General features: G+C 49.9%; 3 protein-coding genes across 6 annotated transcripts; all 3 read right to left on the reverse strand.

The window, feature by feature from the left end:
* Positions 1-574: 574 nt before the first annotated feature.
* On the reverse strand, positions 575-9,210 carry TXN2 (thioredoxin 2). 3 transcript variants are annotated; one of them, XM_021554111.2, is made up of 4 exons: positions 9,141-9,210; positions 7,173-7,357; positions 6,088-6,211; positions 575-1,338 (listed from the first exon to the last, which is right to left on the reverse strand). In XM_021554111.2, exons 2-4 carry the CDS (start codon positions 7,355-7,357, stop codon positions 1,222-1,224), a joined length of 426 nt encoding a protein of 141 aa, XP_021409786.1. In that variant the 5' UTR covers positions 9,141-9,210; the 3' UTR covers positions 575-1,221. The 3 variants fall into 3 exon arrangements, with proteins under 3 accessions (XP_021409786.1, XP_021409785.1, XP_077639510.1); XM_021554110.2 differs by lacking the exon at positions 9,141-9,210 and adding an exon at positions 7,814-7,864; XM_077783384.1 differs by lacking the exon at positions 9,141-9,210 and adding an exon at positions 7,795-7,810.
* Positions 8,829-17,593, reverse strand: FOXRED2 (FAD dependent oxidoreductase domain containing 2). The gene is made up of 9 exons (XM_021554113.3): positions 17,486-17,593; positions 16,464-17,009; positions 14,779-15,030; positions 14,034-14,303; positions 13,169-13,335; positions 12,382-12,547; positions 11,638-11,879; positions 10,631-10,801; positions 8,829-9,873 (listed from the first exon to the last, which is right to left on the reverse strand). Exons 2-9 carry the CDS (start codon positions 16,985-16,987, stop codon positions 9,608-9,610), a joined length of 2,058 nt encoding a protein of 685 aa, XP_021409788.1. The 5' UTR covers positions 16,988-17,009; positions 17,486-17,593; the 3' UTR covers positions 8,829-9,607.
* A 198-nt stretch (positions 17,594-17,791) lies between these two features.
* EIF3D (eukaryotic translation initiation factor 3 subunit D) lies at positions 17,792-25,154 on the reverse strand. 2 transcript variants are annotated; one of them, XM_021554109.3, is made up of 15 exons: positions 25,051-25,154; positions 24,627-24,760; positions 24,353-24,398; positions 23,832-23,968; positions 23,647-23,732; positions 23,120-23,192; positions 22,869-22,981; positions 22,528-22,660; positions 21,834-21,981; positions 21,469-21,599; positions 20,944-21,029; positions 20,588-20,717; positions 19,965-20,107; positions 18,937-19,217; positions 17,792-17,942 (listed from the first exon to the last, which is right to left on the reverse strand). In XM_021554109.3, the coding sequence occupies exons 2-15, from the start codon at positions 24,747-24,749 to the stop codon at positions 17,929-17,931; spliced, it is 1,644 nt and encodes a 547-aa protein (XP_021409784.1). In that variant the 5' UTR covers positions 24,750-24,760; positions 25,051-25,154; the 3' UTR covers positions 17,792-17,928. The 2 variants fall into 2 exon arrangements, with proteins under 2 accessions (XP_021409784.1, XP_021409783.1); XM_021554108.3 differs by having other exon boundaries at positions 22,869-22,984.
* Positions 25,155-26,859: the final 1,705 nt, after the last annotated feature.

Genomic DNA, 26,859 nt, shown 5'->3' on the forward strand with positions numbered 1-26,859 from the left:
ATTAAACAGTACAGTAATCATCAGTGCTTACTCTCTGTTGTACTCTGCCTGCAAGCACAGGAGGAGGCTGGGAGCACCAGGTTGACAGGAAACAGGTGTATGTGAGAAAAAGGAGGAAGAGGTTGGAAGGGTTGAAGGCTGCTCAGATAGAAGCCCACAAAAGGCACCCTTAGTCCAAAGGTCAGGTTAATTGAAGTCAAAAGGATGCCTTCTGACAGGACTCACCCATGTGACCACATTTAATTATTCACAAGGAGAGGGAGGCTCTCGGGCTCCACAGACAGGGAAGGGGTAAGACAAGCACCAGGGGAGTGAGCACAGTTCAGGTTCTTTATGTGCAGTGAGCAGCTGTTCATCTGTGTGTGGGAGGCGAGTCCTCTCTCTGGCCCCCTGGATCCAGCAGCACACAAAGGAGGTCCTACAGGCAGCACTGAAAGCCCCATGGAAGGAATCCTCTATTTTGTTTTCAGCACATTACCTTTTAGTAGGGATCGAATCATAACCTGCACTTTCCCAGCCCATCATTAGAAACTGTGCTGCTGATACTCCCAACTCACCTCTCCGGACAGACAGATTTGTGGAATCAAGTTTTATTCTCCTGGCTAGACAGCAGTGACAGATAAGTGTTCTCTACTGCTGCAGACATACAAAAGGAGATCTATAAAATACTTCTCTGTATTTTCTCTTATAAAATTATAATGTGAACCCATGGATTTGTGGAGGAGTTGTACCTGTCCCAGCAACACAAGGACAAAGGAAGAAAGAGACAGGTTTCACAGACAAGCCAGTGGCATTCTCAGCTTTAAACGAACCCACCCAGGGCAGGTATGTACCATCATCTTGCAGGGAGCAGCTGCCCTATGCTCTGGGCTATCAGATGTGAGGCAGAGACAAAAACATTCCTCCTCTTAAGTCAGCAGCAGCAGTCTGCACGTCAGCTCTTGGCTGGTAAACACAGCCTCCTAATTCCAGCTACATTCCCCGTTTTGAGAATAAGCAGCCCTGCTCCTCAGAGCCCTTTGCAACTACTGCTGCTCATGAGAAAGGGGAGAAGGGGGAAAAGGAGGGAAGAGTTACAACATTTTCCATCTCCTAAATCACCAAAACAGAAGAAACCCCCAGGTTGTACAGGGCAGGCAATTGACCTGCCCTCAGCTCTCCCAGGCAAGGAATGCACAACATGGATGTGTCCAGAGGCAGAGGTACAGCCACCCTTTTACTTCAGGCTCCAATGAGTTTCTTGAGGAACGCCTCGAGCTGATCCTCATCCTTTATGCCCACAAATTTATCCACAACGTCTCCGTTCTTCATAGCCAGCACAGTTGGCACTGCTGACACCTGGGGCAAGAGAAACAGGGAGAAGGGTGAGCAAAGCCTGCAGGAAGCCACTTGCACCTGGTTTCCCAGTGGAAGTCTAAGGAAGCGGCTACAAGGGAGCTGAGCATGCACTGCTCTAGGGTAAGATGTCCTCTTGCTAAACAGGCCAACTGAGCTCCACGTTCCCCCTCCCTGCACTGACTTACACCACTTGACTTGAGATAAGGCTGAACTGCTTTTTGAGTTTAAATAAGACCCAAATTTTTAAAGACAAAACCACAGCTAATACAAAAACCTTATCCCGTACAAATGCTTCTTCTCCTTCCCTTTTGTCCTACCATAAACGAACACACCTAGACACAGACATAAGACCTTTTGACATTTTATGGCCAGGGTAGCATCAGACTGGACCCATGTTCTCCAGACAGGACTAGAGTGCTAATCCTAACCCACCCCACCATTGCACAGGCAGATTTCCTGCTCATTATATAGCAATGTCAATCTCCTTCAAGCCTTCTTCTTTTCCCCACTTTTGTTTTCACTTATTTATCTGGTCACAAACCAGTGGTCATTCAGTACAGATCCCTTATGATTAAGTATGAAATGAAATAGTCCCTCTGACCAGAGCTAGCAGGCAGCTGTGCTTCTCTGGGCACTGTTTTTTTAGCTCAGAACAAAGTTTGCTGGGAATTATCCAAGAGAACAGTGTTAGAAATGACAACACTCCCCAGGGACTTGCTGGTTGACTGGTGACAGCAGAAACCCCAAGGGACATGACTGAAAGAAGGAACAACCAGAGCTTGGAGAGCTGCAGCAATGGAAGATCTAATCACATTTCTGACCCCACAGCTTATCTCTGCAAAGTCTCCCCCCACAAAACACATTCTGTCCTTATCTTGCCCGCTGACTCTCCTCCAGCCTGTGGGGCCTTCCATGTGCGCTGCCAGCCCTACTGCCAACAACGATCTGTAAATCCCTCTGGAAATCCATCAGAGGGCTGGCTTTTCTTCCACTGGGAGCCTGAGATGAAGGGGACATTTTGTTTTCCCTTCCCACCCGGTTCCAGCTGGGCAGTCCAGCGTGGCTCCCCACAGTGTCCTTCAGGGCTTGTGCAGTGTCATGTGAAGGGATGGGAGCGTTGGGGCTGCTCAATGCACAATCTTCAGCTCCTCCTAGTGACTGCAGGGAGCAGATCCAGAGGGCTTGGGCCCCAGCACGGGTGATGGCGGCAATACATTCCCTTGCGATTTTAGCAGAGAGAAATGATGCACTGCACTCAGCTGCTCTGTCCCTGAAAAGGCCAAACCTCCACTGAGCCTCCCTCTGGTTTGCACAGTGGGTTAGTATCAAGCAGAGTTGCTCCAGTCCCATCCAAAAAAACAAGAGCTGGCCCCTAGCTGGCTGGGGCCCTAGCTGGCTGAGGACAGGCAACTCTTGGAAGCTCTATGGAAAAGCAGCCAACACCATGCTGCCAGGCCCTGCAGGCTGATGAGAGCACCCATGAGTTTCACATGGCTTTGATTTCTCTGTCTCTTTCCCTCTTTGTGCAGGTGAGCAAATCCAAAGAAAGAGTGGAAGGTCTGGGGATGGTGCTGCAGAGCCAGATGAGAATGGGGGGCACAAGGCAACTTTACTCTGCACAGAAAACATGATGTTTTTGTCAGCTTCCTTCCTGCCAGTTGCAGCAAGGGGAGCCTGTTAATGGAGCACGTACTTTGTTTTGCTGGCTGAGAAGCAAATATCATGGGAATTTCTAGAATGTAAAGATGAGGGTACTTTTTCTTTTTTTGGGTCCCATCTGCACTGAAGCTAAACAAATTTTACTCCTCCCTGAAGAGCATTTCTACAGAAAAAAATCAGTCTGCTTTTGATGAGTGTTGACCACACAGATAAATAATCAAACATGGCCATTCCTGGCAACACCCGTACCAAGGGAATTCTCTCCCATCTGAAACTTTTATAGAAGCTCAGATGCCACACAGCAGAGCAGGGGGAAGGATTTCACCCAGGCCTCTGAGTGAGGAGGTAACAGGGTGGAGCTCCACTGATGAAAGACTACCTCTGTACCCAGCAGCTCTCCTGAGCTGCCCACCCACAGTGGCCAGAGAAAGGGCTGCCCTTTCCTGGTCACCACACACAAAGGCAACTGGCTAAGGCAAGAGATGAATCTAAAGAATTTTAAGAGACTGCAGATAAACAAAAGTATTTCTTCTCCCTTTCTGCTCTTGAGGCAAGAGGTCAGGAGCTGGCTGGAGCAGTGAAGAAAGGCCACAAGCAGAGATGAAAGGTATTAGATAAAACGGGGAGTTCCCAGAGACAGCACTTTTGTGCTGGGCATAACAGGACAGGGAAGGATACAGGGGACATTCCTAGTTGCAGAAAATGCATCCGTGTTTTGTGTTAAGTTGGAATGGCTAAGAGCCAAGGGCTTGTATAAAGGAATGTGCCAGCATTCCTCAGCTCTTCGGAGGGGTCTCCCCCTCCTGCTGCCTCCCTCTGCACCAAGGAGGCTGCTGAAGAGGACACTGTGCAAGCAGGCAGCAAGCTGGGGGCTGCGTGTGTGTGTGGGCAGGGGAATAAACATGGATGGAGTGAGACTTCCTGGCAGCTAGTGAAGGAGTTGTGGGGGCGGCATGGACACTGAAAACCCCCAAACAAAGACTTCCTCAGCGTGCAGACATCGGATCCTCTAAAGAATGGCTTTAAAACAAATATTTTCTGATCCCCTCTAAACACCACCTGTGGTTTTCCTAATCTCTCACAAACACTCTGGTCCCTCTTTGATCTCAACTTGGTGCCTTCCCATCAGCCCTTACATTTCTCCTTACATGGCAACTTCCCAGAAGATGAAGCAAAACTAAGCACGTGCTCAGCACATGAACAAAACTTCTGCCTCAGAAAGGATCCTCCAAACGACAAAGATCTGAGCAGAAAATTCTCCTATGCCCCTACCTGTTTGCAGCTATGGTACTTGCAGACAGTCGTAAGGACAGTGTTTTAGCCACGGGGATAATGGCCAAGACAAGACACACATGCATCAATTCAAAAGTGGAGGATGGCCTCTCACAAAACAAAAACTTCATCATGTTTGTGTATAAGGTTCCCAAATGAACTGCTAGAAGCTGACCCATCTCTGCAGCCTCAGTCCTTCCTGCACACAAACAAACACAGAGCAGACAGTGCTCCCTCAGCACCCATGGGGAGAGGATGCAGCACGTCATCAAACTTGCATAACTTGGGACTTTCAGCCTCTTTTCACAGACCTTTCTCTGCATGCACACACCCTGCTTGTAGTTTTCCACTCATCTGAGATTATCCTCTGGTAATCCCAGCTCATTCTATCTTCTGGAAGGCTTGGAACAGTATGTGAGTTGAGCTAATAATCTCTATTCTCTTCTCCTTAGTATGGTTGCTACCAGAGCTTTCCCTGCATCTATTAGGATTTACACACTCTTAGATCATCACTAAAACCATCTCATCCTCTTCAACTTCTCACCAGCACCCTCTGAACTACAAAGCCTTTTGGGCTAGCAGCAGCCAGCCCTGCTCAGGAGTCAGCAACCACCTTCCTTGGCCTGGGGTGTATCTGCCAGCAGGCCTCCACCCTGGAGAGCACCAGAGGCTCTTGTGCTGAGCTTGTGGGAGCTGCAAGTGATGACTGTGGCCACCAGCGGTGTGGGCACGCCACCACAGCACAGGCAGAAAGGTCTCCCTGAGGAAAGAGTGGGAGGGAACAAGCTGTTTCCACTTCTGTCTCCTCCTGGCTTAGCAGGGTGCAGGAATGGCATCTTCTCCAGGCTCAACAAAATGACAGCTCAGGAGACAGCTCACACTTTTAAGACCAGCTTGAGGAGCTTGCTGTGCTAGTTGTCACCCTGGGAGCAGGACTTCATCTGCAGAGGGGGAGCAGATCCATCTGTGTGATACCCAAGTGAAATTGAAGCATTTTAGCATTTTTTCCCCCTGTAAAACATAACAGCAGGATGCCCCAACTCCATGGGCAGAGTGGTTGTTTGCAAGGAGAGACAACAGAGGCAAGCACGGCCCTCAGAGGGGCTTTTGTGTTTCTTAAACTACCAAACCACTGACAGAGGGGACAAATAAATGAATCATGTAAACTAAAGCCATGGCCTTCTCCAGTCATTCTGCTCCTTCCTGGGAGAAAGGCAGCAAAGGGAACACACCCAGCAGTAATGTCACGCACTAGTGTAAGCACCAAGGTCCTCCCTTTTCAAGAGACATGTGCTCCTGTTGTTTTTTTTCTAACTTGGCTTCTACCTATCCAAACAAAACTCACTGTGTCTCCTTGTGCTGCAGCTTAAGGATGAGGATGTTATGACCCAGCTTGAGATCCTGAACAAGGAAGGGAAAGAGAGGACAGGCTGGTTGCACAAAGATCCATGTTCAGTAGCACGGCAGAGTGGGGCTTGTAACTTCACAATCTTGCCCTGCACCTGAGCAGCCCCAGCTGGCAGCAAAATGCCACGTGTAATCCAGGCTCCTTGAGGCCAGGGAAGTGTTTACACTGACACCTGCAAGGCCTAGAGGACACCTCCCTGCAGAATTAGAGGTGGGGATGCTGGGCATGACCAGCAGAGCTGGAGCAGAGCCAAGCAGCAAAATCCACCTACTGACAAGTGACTCAATGGATCAGGATCCTGTAGGCTCTGGGCTTCCCCTCCAATGCTGCTGCAGTGCAGGCACAGCTCTGCTCAGGGAGGCACCTTTACACTGCCAGCCAAAGAAAGTCTGTACTCTTCCACCTCCTACCTCGTACTCGATAGCAAGGTCTGTGTGATCGTCAATGTCCACCTTGGCCATCAGCACCTTCCCCTCCTGCTTGGCCACCAGCTTCTCTAACCTGGGCCCTAGGATCTTGCAGGGACCACACCACCTGATGGAACAGGAAAAAAGAGGGAACATTAGGAGAGGCAGGTGCAGCCATGGAAGGCATGCTGGTACACCAGTGCCTTTACCACCACTGCTGTTCCACTCAACAGCCAGCCTGGAAATACAATTCCTGAACCATGACTTAGAAAAACACTTCTCTCACAAAGGAGCTGTCAAAGGTTAAGGAAGCTCTGCATCCAGTTTCAGGCTTCAATTAATTGTCGTCTCCTCCCTGGATGATCCCAACTAATGCTCACTTTGGTCTGTCAGTTAGTTTATTTAGAGCAGGAGTTTTTTGGCTTTTTTTTTGCCCTGTTTGCCCCACATCAGCTGTAACTGGCTCATATAACAGTAACTGTAGAATTATGAAAATATGTGAAAAACCCAAAGATAATCAGTATTGTTAACATAGCAGATAGTATCTAAGAATATTTTTACTGGCAGGTGGATGACAGCATTTTTATTGATGCCAACTGCTGTCATTGGAGTTATTAAAAACATTTGCTATAAAGAGCCTCAAAACCACACAGCTTTAAGAAACATGGAATGATACACCATAACAATGGTGAGGCATAGCAAGTGCAGAGCTCTCTGTGGTTGTTAACAAACTTTAATGTTTCTAAGAGGACGTTGCATCCATGAAGCAAAATAGGGCAGACATCAGAGCCTTTTCCTGAGATGCACCACTGGGGCTGGGATGACACCTGAGCACCTGAAAGGTGCAGCTATGTCACCCAGGGGAAAGCCTTCCTGGCACTCCTGCAGGATGTAGCTGTGAGGGGAATCTTCATGGATTGAGCCTGATGGGCAGAAGCATCTTTCAACACTGGACTGCATAGCTTGGGAAGCTCTAAGGCATGCCCCTCCATGGTAAGCCCGGAGTACCACCACATCAGGAAAGCCACAGGGCCACAGCTGCATGGGTGATGGCAGAGAGGGGTGCAAGAGGCACGAGCGGAACTTACTGTGCATGGAAGTCCACCACAACGGGCTTGGGGCTGTTCACCACCCGGTCCTGGAAGTCGCTGCCGTCCTGCACGTTGAAAGTGCTCCTGCGGCCGGCTGAGGTGCCAAAGGCCCTGCCGTGGGATGCCAGGGGCCCCCGCGCGGGGAGCGACAGCAGCCGCTGCAGAGCCAGCCTCTGGGCCATCTGTGGGGAGAGTGGCTGTGAGGTGGGTGCCCTGATCGGAGTCCCCTCGGCAGGACAGCCCCCAGGCCAGGAGGTGTCCAGGAGAGAAGTACGGGGTACGACGTGACTGCTTCCTGCCCCTGTGCCTAGCCCTGCAGCTCCAACCCGGCGGGCACGGGGCCCCCAGCCGCACCCCGCCTCCTCCCCGTTTGCAGGGAGACAGCAGCAGGCACAGGGTCCCTGTGTCCCTCAGCCCTGCAGAGTGGAGCTGCCCCCACCCACCGGGCAGACCCGGGCCTGCACCGATACCGCGGGGCTCCTTAGCTCATGTCCCGACAGGCGGCGCAGGCCCCCCGCCCCCAACCCTGGGGGCGACAACAACCCCAGACGGCGGCGCCCCGCTGCTCCCGAGCCCGGGGCCGGGGCCGGGAGGGCACGGCCGGGAGGGTCCCACTAACCCCGCCGCCCCGCCCGCACCTTCAGGCGCGGAGGTGACCGCGCGCGCCGGCACCGCCCCACTGCGCCGATTGGCCGCCGCCGCCGGAAGGCGGCCGCGAGCGGGCGGCCGCACGCCAGCCGGTTGGCAGGCGCCCCCAGAGCCGGGCGCCTCCGATTGGCTGCCGTGCCCGCCACTTAGCCCACCCCGGAAAGGATTGTGGGATGTCACGTGGAGCGATTGGCGGCGGAGCCCTCCAATGGGCGCAGCGAGCGCAGCACGAGCCGTGGCGCGCCCTCAGCACGTGGCGCGGGCCCAGCGGCGGTGGCTCCCTTCAGCTTGAGGCTACGCAAAGGCCGCCTGCTGCACCTGCTTCTTTAAGCGCTCCTGGAAAGCACAGCTCTACAGTCCCCCAGACAGCAATTAACCTGCTTCTTTAAGCGCTCCTGGAAAGCACAGCTCTACAGTCCCCCAGACAGCAATTAACTCCGTGCAGGGCAACGGGATCAACCTGCACCCCTACATGCAGGGGAGACCACCGACGACCAGCGTGGCCCATGACACCCTCTCCAGCTGCATGTCAACAGGCACTATCTTCCAACAGCAGCATTCCTTGAGTAGCCCAGCAATCTCAAAGAGAGCAAGAACTCCTCTGTCACTTCCTTGACCTCTTCTGCTCCTCTGCCTCTCCAAGTAACTGGAGTTTTAGGGAAACAGCTGAATTCAAGGGATTGGGACAGCTTTAGGTACATGTAACATACAGCCCCCCTCAGTTTGGAAGCAATAGTGTGCATTTTTTAAGAAGCTAGAAAGTTGAAAAACACGTGGAGGTGAAAGCCTGTTCCCTGTCATCCCTCCTGTATTTCCTAGAAATCACAGGGACATCATGAGGTCAAGCTCAGATGTGCTCTTGGCTTTGCAACTCCAGGCCCATGGAAGGAGTCCATGGACAAGCATACGTTGCTGACAAGAGCAGCAGTAAAGTGCAGATAACCTCCCTGTCAGTCCCTTTAGAATCTCAAGGTGACTGTAGGGGAATAAAACAGAGAAAGAGCATTTTAACAACATCAAACTTTCTTGATAGGACATAGTGCAAATAGGAGAAATATTGGTCATGCTTTATAAATTATGGGCTAACCTTCTAGACTCCTTGGTATGGGAGAAGAAAAATATGAGGACAGCAGAGCCAAACTCTTAAGTCTCTGTGTCCCAGGCATTCCAAGCAAGCTACTCATCTGTTGTGGAGGAAAGAGTCCTTGTAGTGTTCTCTGGGAAATTATAAATTATCTGACATATACAGTAACTAAAAAAAGCATCTTTCCCCACTCAAGCTACACAATTGCCCTAACCCAAATGCAGGAAAAATACCAGAAATTTGCCTGGAGTACCACTTCAGGATTCAATGCAGAAACAAATCTTCAAGTATACACAGTGCATGGCATCCAGAGACCAGAGAGCCACAGGCTGTGAGCAGGCCACCTCTGAAGGGTGACATCTGAAGTTTCCCAGGTGTTCCTGCGCTCACTTCTGTGGCTTCTGTATGTCACTGCAAATACTGGTCAGTGAGATAAACACCAACACCATCTTCAGGCAACTCTGAACTCTGCAAAGACAACATGGGAACCTCAGCATCACTGGGTTTTGGTCCCTCAGTCCTTCAGAGTATGTTGGTCCTCTTTGTAACAGCAAGATCTGAGCAGGTCTTTGGCAACTCATGATCAGTGGGAAGCATGGGGATGGAAAAGGGACACTGGAAAGGGCAGAATCCTGCTGTGGATCTCTGTTACAGTACTGACACAAGAGCACCTATGAATTTCAGTGTGGAGCAAGAAAGGTTAAAGCTCATCCTTGGCATTAACAAGATGCTGCAGAGGACGAACTGGTATCCCATGATCTCTCATCAACTGCTCCTGTGATCCATCGTGGCTGTCAGGGGGTCTGTCACCCGAGAAGTCTGTGTGAGTGTAATCCTGGAGCAGCCCAGCCTGTACCGCGTGGTGCCGGAGCTCCTGGCTCCCCACCAGTCCCTGCATTCGAACGTAGCCCTGCTGGCAGGAGGGAGGCAGCTTCTGATGGGTGAAGGCAAACAGGAAACAGGACTCTGCAAGGGAGAGGATCAAAACTTAGAGTCAGCAGAGATACCCTGTAGGGAAATACTCCCATGAACTATCAGGGACTTGCCCAAAACAAAAGGCAGAGAGGATGAGGGAAGATGGCTGGAGTTTCCCACCTGGTACCCTGCTGTGGGTGGCAGCACAGTAATTGATGTAATTCTGCAGAGCTCAGATGCAGAGAGGGACCCCTAGTCTGCACACTGAGAAAAAGGAGCTAGATTTGAGCTTGCATCCATCTGGCATCTTCTTTGTGCACAAGATGGCTTCCCTCTGTGTGGCTCATAGGCTTCCTGCAGGAGTCTTCCCACATCTATCTTAAGACCAGGAAGGGAGGCAGCAGAGGCCCTTCACCTCTCACCTCACAGCACTCCCATTTCCCATGGGAAAGCAATCCAATCACCAGTACATGAAATTCAGTACACAATGGCACAAAGTGTTCAGATAATGAAGAAGAAAGGAAAGCTGCAGTCAGAAAAGGGATTGAACCCAACCTTATATGCCTTTCTCTAAATTCTGTCATGCCTGGGGCAGTCATGGTGAACAAGAGCAAGGACTCTTTGGGAAGATACACACAGAACAGCACTTTGTACCATCTGGTGAGTGCATTGAGGAGGTGTGACTGACAGTGAGACAAGCAGGTCATCACAGGGAGATCTCAGCTACTGGCAGAAGAGATGACTCCTGTCACTTGTTCCTCACATTGCTCCTCCCCTTCCTGCCACTTCGACCCTGTGCACAAATTACCTGCAAAGAAATTGCGCAGGTCGGTGCTGAGGCAGTTCTCCAGAAATCGCCTCAGTGGCAAGATGTGAGCATTTGGGGCTGTCCAGTCTGTCAGAAAGTCCTCCACAATGTGATGGATGGCATTTGGCCGGGGCAGAGGCCAGTCTGGGGGACGGACTCTCATCTCACGCTCTGCCAAGAGAACATTAAGGGAGTCTCTTAGAAGCAAAATGGCATTAAAAAGAGCTTGGGGAGTGGAAAGCAGCTATGACAGCTGTTTCCGCTTTTGTCCTGACCTTTTAATCCATTACTTTTGTTTGCAATCCCCTCTGCTAGCTCTGTCCTCAACAGCCCTGCCACTGCACAGCTGCCCTCTGTCCCTGCCTGTAGCATTCCTGTCATTTCACTCCTGTTCCCCCTGGGTAGGGACTGCCAGATGGGCTGTGTTGTGTTGAATGCTGCTACCCATCATGCTTATTCCTGAGAAGGCAAGCTGGACCCTGACCCTGGGTGTCTGGAGATGAAGATTTCAACGCACTCATTTCCCAAGGAAGTCTACTCTGAGCCTGTTTGCTGCTGGATAGAACACTCCTCTTCAAACCCTTGCCTTTGGCTGCCTCTATGTCTGTGTGACCTCTCAGACCTGGGCCTGCCAGAGAGCAGCTTTCTCTTGGCAGCAAGATGGCCAAACAACACCACCCTCATCTGACAGGCTCTGCAAAATACACATAGAGTGCCAGCCAAAGGGAAGAACTGTTCCTCTTTTAGGGCATGGGGAAATTTCCAGCACGCCTGTTTGTTCCTATTTTCAAATGTGAGGTCTCTGGTACAGCCCCCCACCCCCTATATCGGTCCTACAGATGGAACTTTCTTGCCAACTCTCAGCTTCCTTTTCAGCTCATACAGTGGTGGGAGGTGTCTCACAGGAAGGGGGAATAGTGCTTTCAGGTACCACCCCCACTCTGGCTCTGGTTTATCTTTATCTCTCTTTGTTTTGGTTGTGTCACATAACTAGCAGGAAAGCTTACCTGTTGGGAGGTGTTTGTAATAGTAAATAACAGGGTGTAAAAAGTTGGACTGCCAGGCATGCTGTGCCTCTCCCACAGCACGGTTGTAGTAGAAGACATCCTTGTCAGCCCCAGAGAAATTCCTCCCATATTCCATGATGATGACAAAGAGCCCATTGCGAGCCTTTCTTCCTGTCTGCATTTCCAGCTCAGCCAGGACTCCAATAGGGTACTCTTCCAGGTATTCAAATGCTGTGGCATTCCTGAGAATTGAAAACACACCATTGGAATTTTCCAGAGAAAGCCAGCTGGGATCCAACCCATCCTCAGCTGGTCAAGGCTAAAGCCAAAAAGTAATCAGATAGTAATTTTGTTTGGTCATTACAAATCCAAGCTGGACTTGATGCAGAGCTTATAAAGGCTGCAGACACCATTGTTACAAGACACCATTGTTTTCCTAGATTATGGGATTGTCTCTACAGTAGCACTACTCAATGAAGTTTTTCTCTGAGGTCAGTAAAAGAGTACTACACCTCTGAGCCACGAGGGAAGGTCTGGACCATTTCAGCCCTTTAAGAGGGAGAAACAGTCTGCACAATTGGGCACCAATTGCAGCAGTAGTACAGGTTTGGTGTGGCTGACTATGCGATGGTAACATCCTTAGACAGGAACAGCACAATTGGTGTGGTGGCAGCATGGGAGGCAATGGTAAGGAAACAGAAATGAAATTATGGAGCACAATGCTGGGAATAATTACTCACTCACTCTCTCAGCAGTATGATGTCAGCCAGGACACTGAACATCTGGTAGAGGCCTGAAGCCTCATTCACCCTCTTGATGATGGAATTGGTCAGCTGTGTAATAGGGTAGACTGTGGATGGCCAGGGGACACCATGGTGACGGTTTTCCAATAGGCGATGGACTGCCCGAGCTGAGAGATGGAGAGAAACAAAGACAAAGCTTATGCTTTAAGAGATCAAATCTCTGTGCTGCAGCAGGACTCAATAAACAACCTTTACAGCTCCTCTGTGCTCAGGATCTCCCACCCCAATTGCTGGCAATTGCAGTGGAGATGCCCTTGGAAAGCTGATGTGATGCTAAGTGGTGGGGGAGGGGGCAGGGGGGTCCTTGGGGATATTTCATTACTTCTCAGCATTCCTTTAATGATAAGGATGGGCACACACAGATAAAGAAGGAAATTCTCTCTACTGCCCACAGTTGCTGGGTTTTAACTCCACAGCACAGACCTCTCACCCACAGCCTGTCACGAGTCAGAGCATCTGGCAGGAAGAAATCTATTGTGTTACATAAATAACAGACAGCGGGCAAGAGAGACACAAGACAAAACAAAGACAGACAACCAAAAACTTCATGTATGACCCCAAGTCACTTCTCCACTTCAGATGATGCAGCTGCAGCTTGAATGCGTTTTGTTCTTTTATTGCCAGAATAAGACTAACGGCAATCTCTTTCCAGCAGTAAGCTATGGATTGTTCCTTCAAAGGGAGGATCAATTTCTACCTCTGCCCTTTCTGTACACCCCAGTACTCACTTGTATACCGGAATCCATGGATGAAGCCCCCAGCAGATTTCCTAAAGTCAACTGAATGGCTAGCAGTGCCAAGAACAAAAAGCCCTCGAGTGCCTCTAGACTCATAGCTGGGTTTGATTTGAGGATACTTCTTAATATTCCCTTTTCCTGGCATCATTCTCAGGGATCTGATACGCAAAAGAGAAGAGCACGCTATCAGGAAGGACAGGAGTAGAAAAATAAAAAGGGTTTCTGATACACATTATGTTGCAGCCACTGCAAGATTCTGCTTCATACCCCTACTGATGTCAGTGGCATTTATAACTAAAAAGAGGATCTTTGGAAGATAAAGGTGTTGATCTCAAGATACCCCTGGACAAGATCTAATTCTCAACTAAACCATTAACAATTAATTTTGGAAGACAGTGAAGTTAGCAGTATCATTTTCAACTGCAGGTTGTACCAAGGTGGAATGGAGGTTGTATTCTCAGGGAATTTTTTTTCCCAGACAAAACCTTTTTGTAGTGGTCTGCACCTTTAACATCCTCATTTCAGCAAAAAACCTGAACATTGCTAGCCTTGTACATGTGATTTGGCAGGTCGGGATGTTAAGTTCTAAAGGCACAAGCTTTTCTGTGTCACTCAGGTCTCATTGCTCCCATCTGCACAGCCTTAAAGCCTGTTGGTCAGAGGGCAGTGACACACATTCCCACTGGGACACAGCCTTACCTGCAGGATAAAAAAAGGACTATGCAGCACCAAACACCTCAGAGCACACAGAGGTCCAAACAATGCTACCAGGAGACGACCTGGTCTTCCCTTTCCTCCCTACTCAGGCCCTTCAGCCTAAATACCTTTTTTCATGGAGATCCTGGTTCTCCCTCACCTATTATAGATAGAGAAGTCAAACTTCCAACCCAGGCAGCGGATGACACGGTCATAAGGTGCGCGGGTAGCAAAATTGTCCAGTTCATCCTGAGGGAGGGTGATAGAGTCAACGCCCATGCTGATGTTCCTGTTCTCCAAGTAGAACTGCAGTGTGATGTGCAGCTTTCCCTTTTTGTCCTTAATGATAGCCAGATCTTCCAAATCACCCTCCAGAAGCCCATCCAGAGATTTCAGCTGGTAGGTGTCCAGTAGTCCATTGTTAATTGCTCTATGGAAAATACAAGAATGTAAAGGAGAGAGGTTCTGTCTTATCTCCTGGAAACGGGATAATTTATCAGGCATCCCAACTATTTTTCAGTGTAAGGGTTATCCTCAGAGCCTCAGGGCTCAAAGGAACAGCACAGGGAAAATAGCCTTGCTGTCCTTGCAGGATGTAACCAGCCTCTTAACTTTCCTCTGTGACTAGAAGCAAGGGAATAGCTTGAGAGCCAGTACATTTAAGACTATAGTTTCCAAGTGGACATGTTTTTATTTCACACTGGTGCTAAAAAGCTCTCACCAAGCCTCTGTTTTCAGCAACTGCAACCTGGATTAGTTTAAACCAAGGTCCTATAGAAAGCTCCATATTTACCCTGTGGCCCCCACTACGATAGCACCAGTCCAGCCAGCTGCCTGGGAAAGAGGTGATTCTCCTTGTTTATATTCCAGCTGTGCTAGAAGCAGGAATAGAAGCAGTTCCTTACCTCAGATCTCCGACATAGTGGGTGGCCCAAGAGAGGCGCACGCGGGACCGGCTCACCATGTGGATGAAATTCGTGACACCCAGGATGTTCTCCGCTGTCTCGAAGGCAGAGTTCCCTCGGCCCAAGATCAACACGGTTTGGCCAGCGAAGTCCTCCGGGTTGATGGACACAGTCTCGTAACCTTCAACATACTCTGCGCCAGGAAAGTTTACCACATTGGGAACCCACATTCCAGCAGCAACCAACAAAGAGCTGCAAGAACAGGGATAGCACATGGAAATGCAGGAATTTCAGGAAAGGGGTTCCATCTCCTCATTCTTTCCTCCTTCCACTGTGGAAGGTGACTGCAATGTGACCTCCACAGTGGCACTAGACCAGCTGAACAGGCCATGGTTTCAAAAGAAACCTCTACCTAGCTTCAACTAATGACCTGCTCCTCTCTTCCCTATCCTCAGGACAACTAGGAACACTGTTATATATAGCAACAGTCAGTGTGGGTGCTGTATATATGCATCACCCTCGCCTGTTCATGAATGCAACTTCTACTCATATGAACTCACTGACAGTATCACAGGTTGATTATATATGTTGCATAAAAATGACTTTGATTTAAAATTTGAGTTGACATTTGGCAGAGCAGAAGTCATTTTTAAGTCAGACAGGAAATAGTTTCAATATTTTGAAATGTAACTGCCAGTCATAAAAACATGTTAGCAACATCACTAATTGTTAACACCAAAAATAACTACAGTGATATTTTTATATCACTCCATAAGAGCTTTTACTTGAATCGTGAGGAAGTTTTTGTGACTTAGATGGAAGCACCAGGCGGCTGAGGCAAGCAGCACTGCCTGCTGTCCCAGCCTTGCTTACACAGCGTCCCAAGCGCAACTCGCTCACAGTACGTGGGTGTCCGGGGATTGCCTTCTGTCCCCTCAGAGCCTGCCAGCAGCACACCGGCAAGTGACAGCCAGCACGACCTGCTGTCGTAGAGCGGAGGTTCTCGGGAGAGGTGAGAAATATACTCCGTATGTTCACAAAAGTAACTTCGAGGTTTTTAGGAATGGAGCTCAGTGGCAGTACAGGATTACACACACGTAAATAGGACGAGTGGAAGGGGAATTCAGCGACCCAGCAGCCCTGAAGTTTATTTCTCACAGTCCCTGCCCCTCCCCCAAAAAACTCCCACTTTTCTTCCCCCATCCCGTTCCAGCTCTGTGCCAAACGAGGGCTTCACTTGTCTGGGACACACCCCTGAACACATGCGGGAAAACGGGAGCAAGATGTCACTGAATTGACTCAATCCAGTTTGTAATAAAGGCAGTGTTAGCTGCGAGTACAACCGAGTTATGTTGTTCACAGACAACAATTATCTAGTGATAAAACAAAAGTGATTTCAAGCATACCTATCAAGGACACATGCTGCAGTGATGGCCATGGCAGCCAATTTGTGTCAGCCCTCCCAACCTCCTCAACTGCCCAAAGCAAAACACTGCTCATGAAAGGCAATGCCTTCCCAGGAGCAGTTATTCCACCCATCCACCTGCCAATCCCTAAAAAATGTTTTCCGCCTGTGATAGTGATTAAAGCTCTAAGAGGCTGTGAAATCTCCATCCTCGGAGATACTCGTGCCTCAACAGGGCGAAGCTCTGAGCTGCATGTCAAGCTCCAGGTTTGCCTATTACCTGCACTTGTAGTTCTTCCTGTCCTGGTCGGTCAGGAGAAAGAAATGGCCGTTCCAGGCCTGCTCATTCTTCTCCAATGTCACATGGATGATGGCTGTGTTGTACTGAACCCGCAGCTTCAGCAGGGAAGCAAAGTCCTCCAGGTAACGCACCATCGTGTCAGCGTTGGGGAAGAAGTCGCGAGAGTAGCGTCGGAAAAGCAGCCGCCGGTCGTGGCTGAGAAGCGAATTCCAGTCATGGCGGAGGTTGAACTCGCTGTTGGACTTGCCCGTGTACTGCTTGTTGATGCTGATGAGTTTGCGGTGCCGGGGGTAGAGCGCGAAGAAGCTGCCGGGAGCATGGCTCCGCTCAAAGACGAGGTAATCCCGGCCGGCTTGCTGGAGGAAATAGGCCGCCTGCAAGCCCGCGGGGCCGGCCCCGATGACGCAGTAGTCATGGTACAGGAACGCGGCACCACTCACGGCGCACAGGCTGCTGGCGTACAGGGCCAGCCCCAGGAGCGTCCCGCAGACCGCCGGGGCCATGGCGGGGCTGGCGCAGCCTGCTCTGGAGGGAAGCGCACCGGGAGGCGTCACCCCAGGGGCTGCAGCCTCCCCACAGGAGACCCCCGACCCCACCAGCCCTCGCCCACCGCCGCCCAGACCCGGCCGCCATGACGGCCACACGCACGTTGGGGTGTAGGGGCCGGGCCCTGCTCCCTGCCAGCCAATAGCAGCAGGGCTCCCGGGCCTTCTAGCCAATGGGCGCACAGTGTCCTCCGCCGCAGCACACAGGTGGCAAGGTGGGGCAGCACCTGTGGACTGCTGGTGGCGAGCGCCTCTGCGCCCCACCAGCCAATGGGGACGGGCGGCGCAAGCCCCCCAGCCAATGGGAGATGGGGTGCCCAGCGCTGCCCTCGCTCCCCCTCCAATACGGTCCCGGCCCTGATGCCCCCGCCCCCGCCAAACGGCGCACGAGGCGCGGCGCACGTGACGCGCACGGCGGCCGCCGCCCGCCCGGACCCGTCCCGCCCGGGGCCGCACCTGCACCATGGAGCTCCCGCCGCTCCGCTCCTCCCGCTCCGCTCCCTCCTCCTTCCCGCGCCGCCCGGGCAGGGCGGGGCGGGCACGGCGCTGCCTCCCGCCCGCTGCGGGGGCGAGCGAGGGGGGGCGGCGCGCTCCCCGCGTCACGTGACGCCGCCACCGCCGCTTCCCGCCGCCGGCACCATGGCGGCGCGCGCACCACGTGTCCGGGGGCGGGTGGCGCTTAAAGGGGCAGGCGCGGGAGGGAGCCGCGACCGCGGGGGGACCCGGACCCGGCACACACACACACACAAGCAGCGCCGGCACTCGCCAAAATCAACTTTATTCCGCTTTCCCTCATATATGATCCTTTTGCAGCACAGCCAGGGTAGACGTACAGCCACAGCCCAGCCCCGATTCCGGGGCTGCCCCAGGACTGCAGCACCTTGGGCTGGTTGTAGGGTTCAGCTCTCTTCCTCTGAAAAAGAAGAGAAACAGAAATTAAGTGAATGCAGCTGAGGGAAGAAAACCCCAAAATGAAACCCTCGCTTGTTAAGGAAATGCCACAAAGAACACAAAAAACCAAAGCTGCCACTTCGGGAGATTTTTCCCACCTCCAACTGTTGTCTCCTGCCTCTGTCCAGCTTCCCAACAAACCTTCCCATCAGCCACGACCACACACTTGTCATACACAATTTACATTCCTAAGCAAATTATGCAGCAGCCCAACTAACATTTCCATAATAAAATCCAGAGCAGCCAGCATAAGTTTACAGCCTAAAAATAACCTGGGAGATATTTTTCCTATCACAGAAGCAAGAGGTCTGTGGTTCTCCGCTGTCAGCAGAGCACAGAGATCTCAAATCAGAGATGGTTTTAGGCAGCAAAGGGCAGCTGCAGTTGTCCACTGGGCACCACTGATCCTCCAGAATTCGCATCCAGACCAGCCAGTGATTGCTCAGCTTCAAGAGTCACTTCGGAAAAGCCTTCACCACGCTCCCTCAACTGTACTCCATCAGCACGTATTTTAAATGTGTCACCTTACAGTCACTGCCATTTCTAAAACAGCAGTCGAAAAATACCCCAGTACCAACAGAAACTAGCACCCACCCACTCTTGCAGGCCTCGGGGCCGCTGAATCAAGGGCTTCTTGGCAGGCTTCGTTCTGCCAGACAGTGCTCTGGGACCTCCTCCCAACTTCTGCTAAAATCAGTCCTCATCAAGTATCCGTACAGAGGCACATCTGCATTTCCAACTCTGCATTGTTTTTCTTCCAGCTGAGTACTCCCAATGTCACTCACACCTTTTCAACAGTCCCATCCTTGGGACCACCCATTCTGCAGCCTCGTTCTTTTCCTGCCATTGCACTGGTCAGATCTGATCCTTATCTCTGGTCTTCCTCATGTATCAACCCCTTTTCATCCAGACTAGTACATCACTTAAAAACATAAACCACCAAGTATGCTACAAACCTTCCTCTTCCTCTTCTTCCTCCTCATCCTCCTCATCTTCATCAGAGCTGAAGGTGCCATCAGGCAAACTGTAGATGCGGATCACCTGCTTGTTGGGGTCCTTGAGGATGAGATACTTCCCCTCATCCAGCTTCATGCAGATGTCAATGACGCATCGCAGGATGCCCCAGGCGTTCTCTATGCTCAGATTAATCTGGCTGGCAAATTCATTTGGCTTGAACTGCTGTGTGCCCAGGATCACGTGGCGGGCAGAATCTTTCACGTGGTAACGGGATACGTATCTAGGAGGGCAAGAAGAAACCAAAGGGTATCAGGAGATTACGCCCAGACAGAATGCAAAAAAAGCAGCATGATCATCTTATTTTTGTTTTCTTGGCTGAAAAATCCTAATACTCCAACACTGAAAGCTAAGAGGATTTCCTGGCTACAAACTGTCAATCTGCAATGCACCTGGAAATCCCCAAATCGGATGGAGAGGTACAAAAGATAAATAAAATTAGCCCCACAGATAAAATTAAGCAATAGCACGATTAGCTGGGTGTTTGCACGAAAAGAATCAATTCTGTGTCTGTGGATGGAACTGAGGGTTGCAAAACCACTAGAACTTAGGAAAAGCCTCTTGTTCATTGCCTACAGTACTCAACTCATTTTAAGCTGACAGTTTAAAAAACGATGCGGCCATATCTCCCCCCACCACCTGATTTCTCAGTAAGAGGGCATTGAGTATCTCAATCAGATTCCTGACAGACACAACAGTCACTGTATTTATTTCCCTTGTTGGTGACCACAGCAAAGAGGCTGAGAGCCCACACAGGCCACCTGTCCATCGTGTGTGGGGTCAGTCACAGCTGATGCCAAGAAGCAGCTTACACCAGGCCTGGTGCACTCACCACAAGCTTTCCTTTCTTAGCCATTCTTAACACTGGGTGATTTAAAATTCATTCTGTAAATGCTTCACTCAGCCATACACGAAGTTTAATAATGGAAAATGCACCTGGAAGATATTCTATGTGAACTGTCCCCCTTACCCAAGTTTAAGATACTCTGATCCAGCCAGCAGTGCACAGCATGTCCAGCGGGCCAGTTTGTAGCTGTTGTTCTTCAGCTCTGTGGCAATGACAGCCCCTCTCTGAGAGTCCAGCTTCTGGCGCCAGTCCACCCCATTGCAATACTGAGAGGAGAATCAGAACCAGTGTTACCTGACAAGCCACCAGCAGCCATCTCTTCAGCCTTCTCGTCATCACATAGGGAAGCTGCCTACCCTATTATACCATGTGAGGGAATGTGAACTGCAGGCTACAAATAAAGATCTTGCACTGGGAAGGGAGAAATGCAAGCAATTGGGATTGCTCAACATTTGTGGCACTGATTAGAAAGGGTAGTTTGTGAGGAAAGAATTCTAAAGAGAATCATAAAGAACAGACTGGCTACTGTGCTGAACACCCAGGGAGACAAGAGGGTTCAAACCAGCTACCTCACATTTAAGGGAATATCGCTTCAGCACTGCTTGTCCAAGAAAGTTATACTCCTTAGTGGAATGTAACACCCGGGGAACACCACCAGATGTTTGTCTCATCTTCCCTGCTGTACCTGGCATGTCAGGCAGCAGTGAAGCAGTTAGAGCTAGCTTGGGGATCCTGTTCTTCCTCACCCTCGAATCCCACTCGTTCAGTGTTTTGATGTTGATGAATGACACTTCTCCATTAGCTCCTGTCATCACTCCATCATGTTCACAACGGACAATGAGATCTATATCATCTCCCAGCTTCCATCTTCGGTACCTGCCAATACACAATCCAGCTGGTTATTTCTGACCTTTGTTCTCTTCCAGATCCACGTAAGCATTCAGCAAAATCCTTTCCTCCTCTATCTTTTCACTGTGAGGTCATCCATTAATCCCTTTCAAGGTAACGCTTCTATCAGTCACACTCCCAACGTGTTCTGCCTCCGTATCACACTGACATCCTGCCCCCTTGCCAAACCTGGGCATCAGAAATATCAACTTACCTGTATGCAACAGAGGCTACTTCATTTTTATCCATGTCATCCTCCACAAAGGGGTTTGGGTTGGGAAACTTGTATTTCTCCTTTCCCTGCAGATGAAAACAGCAGAGTATGTTAGGAGACAGCTTTCCTCTGTTGGAAAAATATTCTTTTACAGCAACAGTAGCTGATTTCCCTTATGTAGAGAAACACCAAAACATGAAGACAGCTGATGAAAGCCTCATGCCCACATTAGTCACAGCACTATAAGCAGTACTTGTACTGGTACTCAGGCTTCTTAAAGTGTACTGACAAGCCTGTCTACATCATCAACAGGAGTAGGATGACTCCTCTGTGAAGTCACGGTGAAAGCCTCTCTACAACAAAGTCACACTGCTCACCAGAAATAATCCCACCTCTTTCAAAACTGAAAGACCATGGGTATAACACAACTGTCAATTCTGTGCTGCATTAAAGCAGCCTTAATGAAGTCTCTTCTTGAGACTCTCTGGAACACAGACCCCACTACTCATCACTGTTCCACCTTACCATCCTCAGACACTGCTGGGAGAAGTTGTGATTGATGTAGGTAGCTTCCATGGCCAAGTTGCGTGGAGAATTAAAAGAGTTGCCCTCTTCCTGTGGTGGTTCATTGGCTGTTTCACTCACTGTCAGGAGGTCTGGGAAGAAAACCAGATGCAAGTGGTTATACTTGGGGGAGTAACTATGTCAGCTTTGGCGAGTTTCTAGCCCCACACCAGAGTAGATCAATACTGAAGTTCCCCACACAGCTATCACACGTACTGCAGTAATAAGCTTGTTCAGGGGGCTCAGTGTGGACACCCAAATTCACCTGAAGAAAATTAGACTCTTTAGCTACTACAACAGAAATTCCTTTCAGGACTTTTCCTCACCAAAATCTGAGTTGTCTCTCTTGTCAAAGAAAAGCTTGGATCCAACTCTCTGGACAATGATGTCCCAGGAATAGACAGAACGAGTGCAGCTCATCAGTGTGGCCAGGATGGCATCTGTGGCAAACACATTCCCTTGTGTCTTGGCCAGCTGTGAATACAGGAGGAGAAAATTATTTCAGCAATAAGAACAGATACCCCTTCCCTAGGCAGGATGAGAAGTCCTAGCAAACCAGATCACTAATTTCTTCTGTTCTGACTGAGAAACATGAACTGCTGAGTACCACATCAACTGCCAGTGAAGCATAAGGTACTACCCAGCAATCCTGGCCCAGCCTCACCCACACAAGAGGAAAGTAAGAAATTACTACAAAATGTTAATTCTGTCAGAAAATGCAGCTTCTCACTGCAGATCAGGTCACTAGAGAGAAACGTCTGAGCCTTCCTCACCACCAAAAGCAAGGCCCAAGGATCAGGTCTCTGACATAAGTTTTCTTCCCAGTTCTTCTGAAGTACTGGTCTGCTTGCCCTTCAGAATTCTACCTTTCCCTTGGCCAGTGTTCATAAATCTACCTCTGCCTTCCACCTTAGAAAAGTACAGGTACATGCTAATGCTTCTTGCTTTTACCCTTTGGTCTGATGGTGACAGCTGGTCTCTAACAACAGCACACACTGAGTTTTACAAACTGGTGGATACCTTTCGGATAACCGGGTCATCCGTAGTGGTGACGGTATGGAAGATGCGCTTAATGCTCCTCAGGAGCTTCTCATTCCTTGTTGTAATGCGGTCGAAGGCTTTGTCATAGTACTCTAGAGCTCCACAGCACTCTCTGCAAAGATAAGAGGACCATCTGGATACCCCTCCTACAGATAACAGCACCCATGAGGCACACAGGGCCTGCTGGGCGTTCTGTTACCTCCCCTTGGTTTTGGTACTTCAGTGAGAACGCTGGGACCAGGCAGGAGACCCTTGAGCTCCCGCTTTCCAAAAATCTGGTGACTTCAAGGAGCAAGCAAAGGGCTGCTTTAGGAACTCACATGTCCTGTGGCTCTGACACCTCCAGATAGCGCATTTTCATCAGCCGAGGGAAATCCATCTCCTCCTTCACCTCCCAGTCGCTGCGAACTTCAACAGAGGAGTCACGAGGTTTCTGCTGTGCGGCCAGAGGTGGGACAGGTACACAGAGAAATGGAGACACATCAGGATTTTTGCAAGAGGAGCTGCCTTTTGAGTGCAGCCAAAGAAACCTAACCATCAGAGGGGGCACAATGCCCATCAGTTTGTCTACCTGTGATTTCTGGTCCCACTTCTGCCTCACTCCAAACTGCTTCTGAAACTTCTTTTGTAGGCGCAAACGATCTCTAAAATGACAAATGTGAGAAAAGCCATGATTTCTATATATCATAACCACTCCTTCACTTCTAAACTACTACCAGAGCACTGCTTTCAGGCACCGCGCTGCTGAAACATTTGTTGAGCCATCTGTTGATCAAGACGCCCAAGAAATTAAAAAAAGTCTGTTCTATGCTCTGAGCAGCTCTTTATATAGTTTTACCTGAAGACTGAAATGCAGTTTTCAGAAAGGATATTCTCTCTTTAGAATGCCATGTTTACTTTCTAAATACAACTAAAAAAATTTAAAATCCATGCTTTTAAGCACTACTGACACCAGAAGAACACTGGACTCGAAACATCCTGAAATTCTTTGCTGACTGTTTGCTCCAGCAGACTCTGTTACTCTAAGTTTGCAAATTCATCAAGACTATGTTCACACACTCCAACCAGAGCTCAGTTTGCTCATCTCTGCAGCCTCACCTCTCCTTCTGCTTGGCACTCTTTGGCAATGTCTGCATGCTGAACTGCAGCATGTTCCGACGATCCTTGTCTCTCCGAAGGTTCCTCTGCAGAAATGACACAAAGAAAAAGGAAGACATTTCAACTGGGAAAGAGTCCTGTGCTGCCGAAGCTCCCCTCTGATCCTGTCTCTGAGAACACGCTACCTGTGCAAACCTCATGCGGTTCCTCTGGTACGCCGTTTTCTGCGTCCGGGCCGTGTCCACCAGCTGGAAGCTGGTCTCGTCCTCCTCGTGGAAATAGGCATACTGGCTTCCGCCACCAAACTGTGATGAGTACTTGTCTGGAAATAAACAAAGCATCTCAGCACCAAGGTCCTAAGAAAAAACCCTGATGCTTTGCCCCTTTCTCTCCCCTGCTCCCTTCCCCTAAGTCTGATATCTCAATTGGGACTCCTGCCTTACACCTGCATGTCTTCTCCCTCTCCAAACCTCCCTTATGAGCCTGGGTAGTAAGGTAGTACAAAAACCCAGAGTAAACCCCAAGGATAGGGAGAGGCCCACAGAGCTCTCCCACAGGTAAAGCACGCTTCCTAAAGTAAGCTGTGTGTCTTGCTGAGGTGTGCAGGTAATTACAGGCTGGGTGTGAGACATGAAAGCAGGAACGACGCTTGGAAGGAAACTATGAAGAAAATAAACCCCAGGAACAGCCAGCAGACCACACATACTTGTGTATCTTTTATCCTGGTACGTGGCTCCTGTCCAATCGGCCACCTAAGAATGAGCATAAACAGTCAAAAGTAAGTATTAACACGACATATGCTCCAGGTCTAATCCTTTGACTCCCACCTCTGCCTGCCAGCCCTAGGTGTTCACAGTGTGTCAGAATGCGCTGCCAAGGGTGCCAGAGGAGCAGCCAGGGTAACAAAAGCGAACACCGGAGGCAGCGTGCAGGGGGGCTCAGAAGGGACCGGAGCTCACGGCCCAGCACGGCACGGGTACCTTGCCCAGGCGGTCTCCTTTGCTGAAGGGCTGGTAGGGCATGTCCTTGAACTGCTCGGGCACAGCACACGGGCCCCAGCCGGACGGGTTGTCCTGGATCACGGGTGCCACAAACTTCGCCATTTTTTAATTTTCTGAAGATGAAAAAATGAAAAAAAACTCTCAAACTCTCAGCTGCCGTGCGGTGTGGCACCTGGGGCCTTGCTTCGGCACAAGCCACTGCGAAGGGAAAGCGCCCCTGCCAAGCAGGCCTGGGCAGGAAGGAAGGGTCTCGGCGGGCGCTGCGTGTGCCGGGGAGGGGCGGGGACGCGGCCCCACCGGAACCGGCGGGAGCGGTGGGGCGGGGCCGGGGGGTCTCGGTACGCGCTGGAGGTGCCGGCGCGACAGGAGAGCGGCTCCGGTGCGACCCCAGCTCCTCCCTCACCTGCGCGGCCCCGGCGCGGCCCCGATGGCGGCGGATGCAGCGGCGGATGCAGCGGCGGACCCGGGAGCGGTGGCGGCGGCGGGCGGGGAAAGGGCCGCGCGCAGCCCCGGCGCGCCCTTGGCGTCAGCGCCGCGCGACGGCAGCGCCCTGTCGTAAAAGCAGAAAACCGCCGACCCCCGGAAAAGCCAGCAACGAGCGCGGCTGCCGTAAAGCGGCAGTGTTGTCGCAAAATGTCAACTATTAAAATTTTCTTAGGAGAACGTGTTCTTTGGTGTTTGATCCTTGTGTGATTTCAACTCTGACCAACATGAAAACAGGTTTAATCTGTGAAACAGGAGCTAACAAACAAGCTCCAAGTGATGTCCAGGTGTTAGAAAGATAAATTTCTTGACACTAGAACTGCCTTGTTAAGGTTTAGGGATCAACGTTTTTCAGTGACCTCAGGGAAGGTTAACAAAGTTTGGGAAGAGGGACATACCACAGATAGTGGACACGAAGAATGCAGAATTTACAAGCCACAAAGACATTTGGCAGAACCCCCAAGGTAAGGAAGAAACTAATAAAGACAGCTCAGCAACTGTGCTGAATCAGCTCCAACAGAGTAAAAGGTAATTCTGGCAGGGGGAGATCATGGCCACTGACCCAAGAAACCACCAGCTCGAAAGGAGAGGGAGATTGAGCATGCAGGCTAATTAGCATGAGCAGGGAGAGGTTCGTTAACTGATAGAAGATATAATACTAATTAAAAAGAGAACTAGGTAACTTGTAGCCAAGGGCCATTAATGCCTTTGTTTGCGAAAATATATAAAGAGGGAAAAGTTTTCGTAATTGTGCTGGCTTTGTGGATTTGCCATCCAGCACTGCTTTCTTTGCAGATCTGTAAATAAATCAAATACCTGGATTGTGTGTGTGGATTGGCCTCTTGCAGACTGGGTGAAAGAACCTATTTTGGGGTAACACTGTCATTTACTGAAATTTCGTTCCTGCTTAATCACCACTTAATAAAGAAAAATATGTGGGAGTGGAAGAAGAGTGATGTTAAGGATAGTGTAAATTTGCCCTGTCGGTTAAAGTTTGACTTTTAAATGTAAAGGCTGGGGGTGTCATGTGACAAAGCCCATTCATTTTTCACCCAGATGTGATAAAGAGGAAGAAAACTTGGCTTTCTGTATGTGCTGAAGGCTCAGCAGAGCACAGCAGCTCAGACAACAGTGAGGTCAGAAACATCTCCAGTGCTAATGATGGCTAAACTTCCTGCAACTGTGGAACTTCTCTTGGCAGGGATGTTCAGCCCTATGCTAGGCAAATCCCTGTCGGGAATGTTTTTGGTGTCAATGACTTGCCTTTTTTTTTTTTTTTTTTTTTTTTTTCTTTTAGAAAAACTTGAATTCAACTTACATTACAAATCAGGTGTTGGAACAATAATGATCCTCAGCTTAGTCAAATACAGATTTCAGATTTCAACTATTAATGTGCAGTTCCCATCTGGTCAAATTTGCCTTATAGACATGTGATGGAGTTACTGCGAGGTCTGGTTGGTAAATTCCTGTTTTCCCAGATAAAAACAGAGATAGATGTTAAGAGATAATTTTGTTAGAGAACAGACTTACAGGACTCTGGACAAGAAATATGTCAATAAAGTCACATGATAGGACAGGAAACATGACTTAATGGTGTGCCTTCTAATTTTCTCACACACACAACTTCTTAAAATAAAAATTGTATTCCAAACACTGCAATGATGCTGTGGAAAATCAGTTACTTTTCAGGCTGTAGTTGTATGATCATTCAACCAACATTTTCTTTTTA

This window comes from Lonchura striata, chromosome 5 (assembly GCF_046129695.1).
Source record: "Lonchura striata isolate bLonStr1 chromosome 5, bLonStr1.mat, whole genome shotgun sequence".
Classification (NCBI taxonomy): Eukaryota; Metazoa; Chordata; class Aves; order Passeriformes; family Estrildidae; genus Lonchura; species Lonchura striata.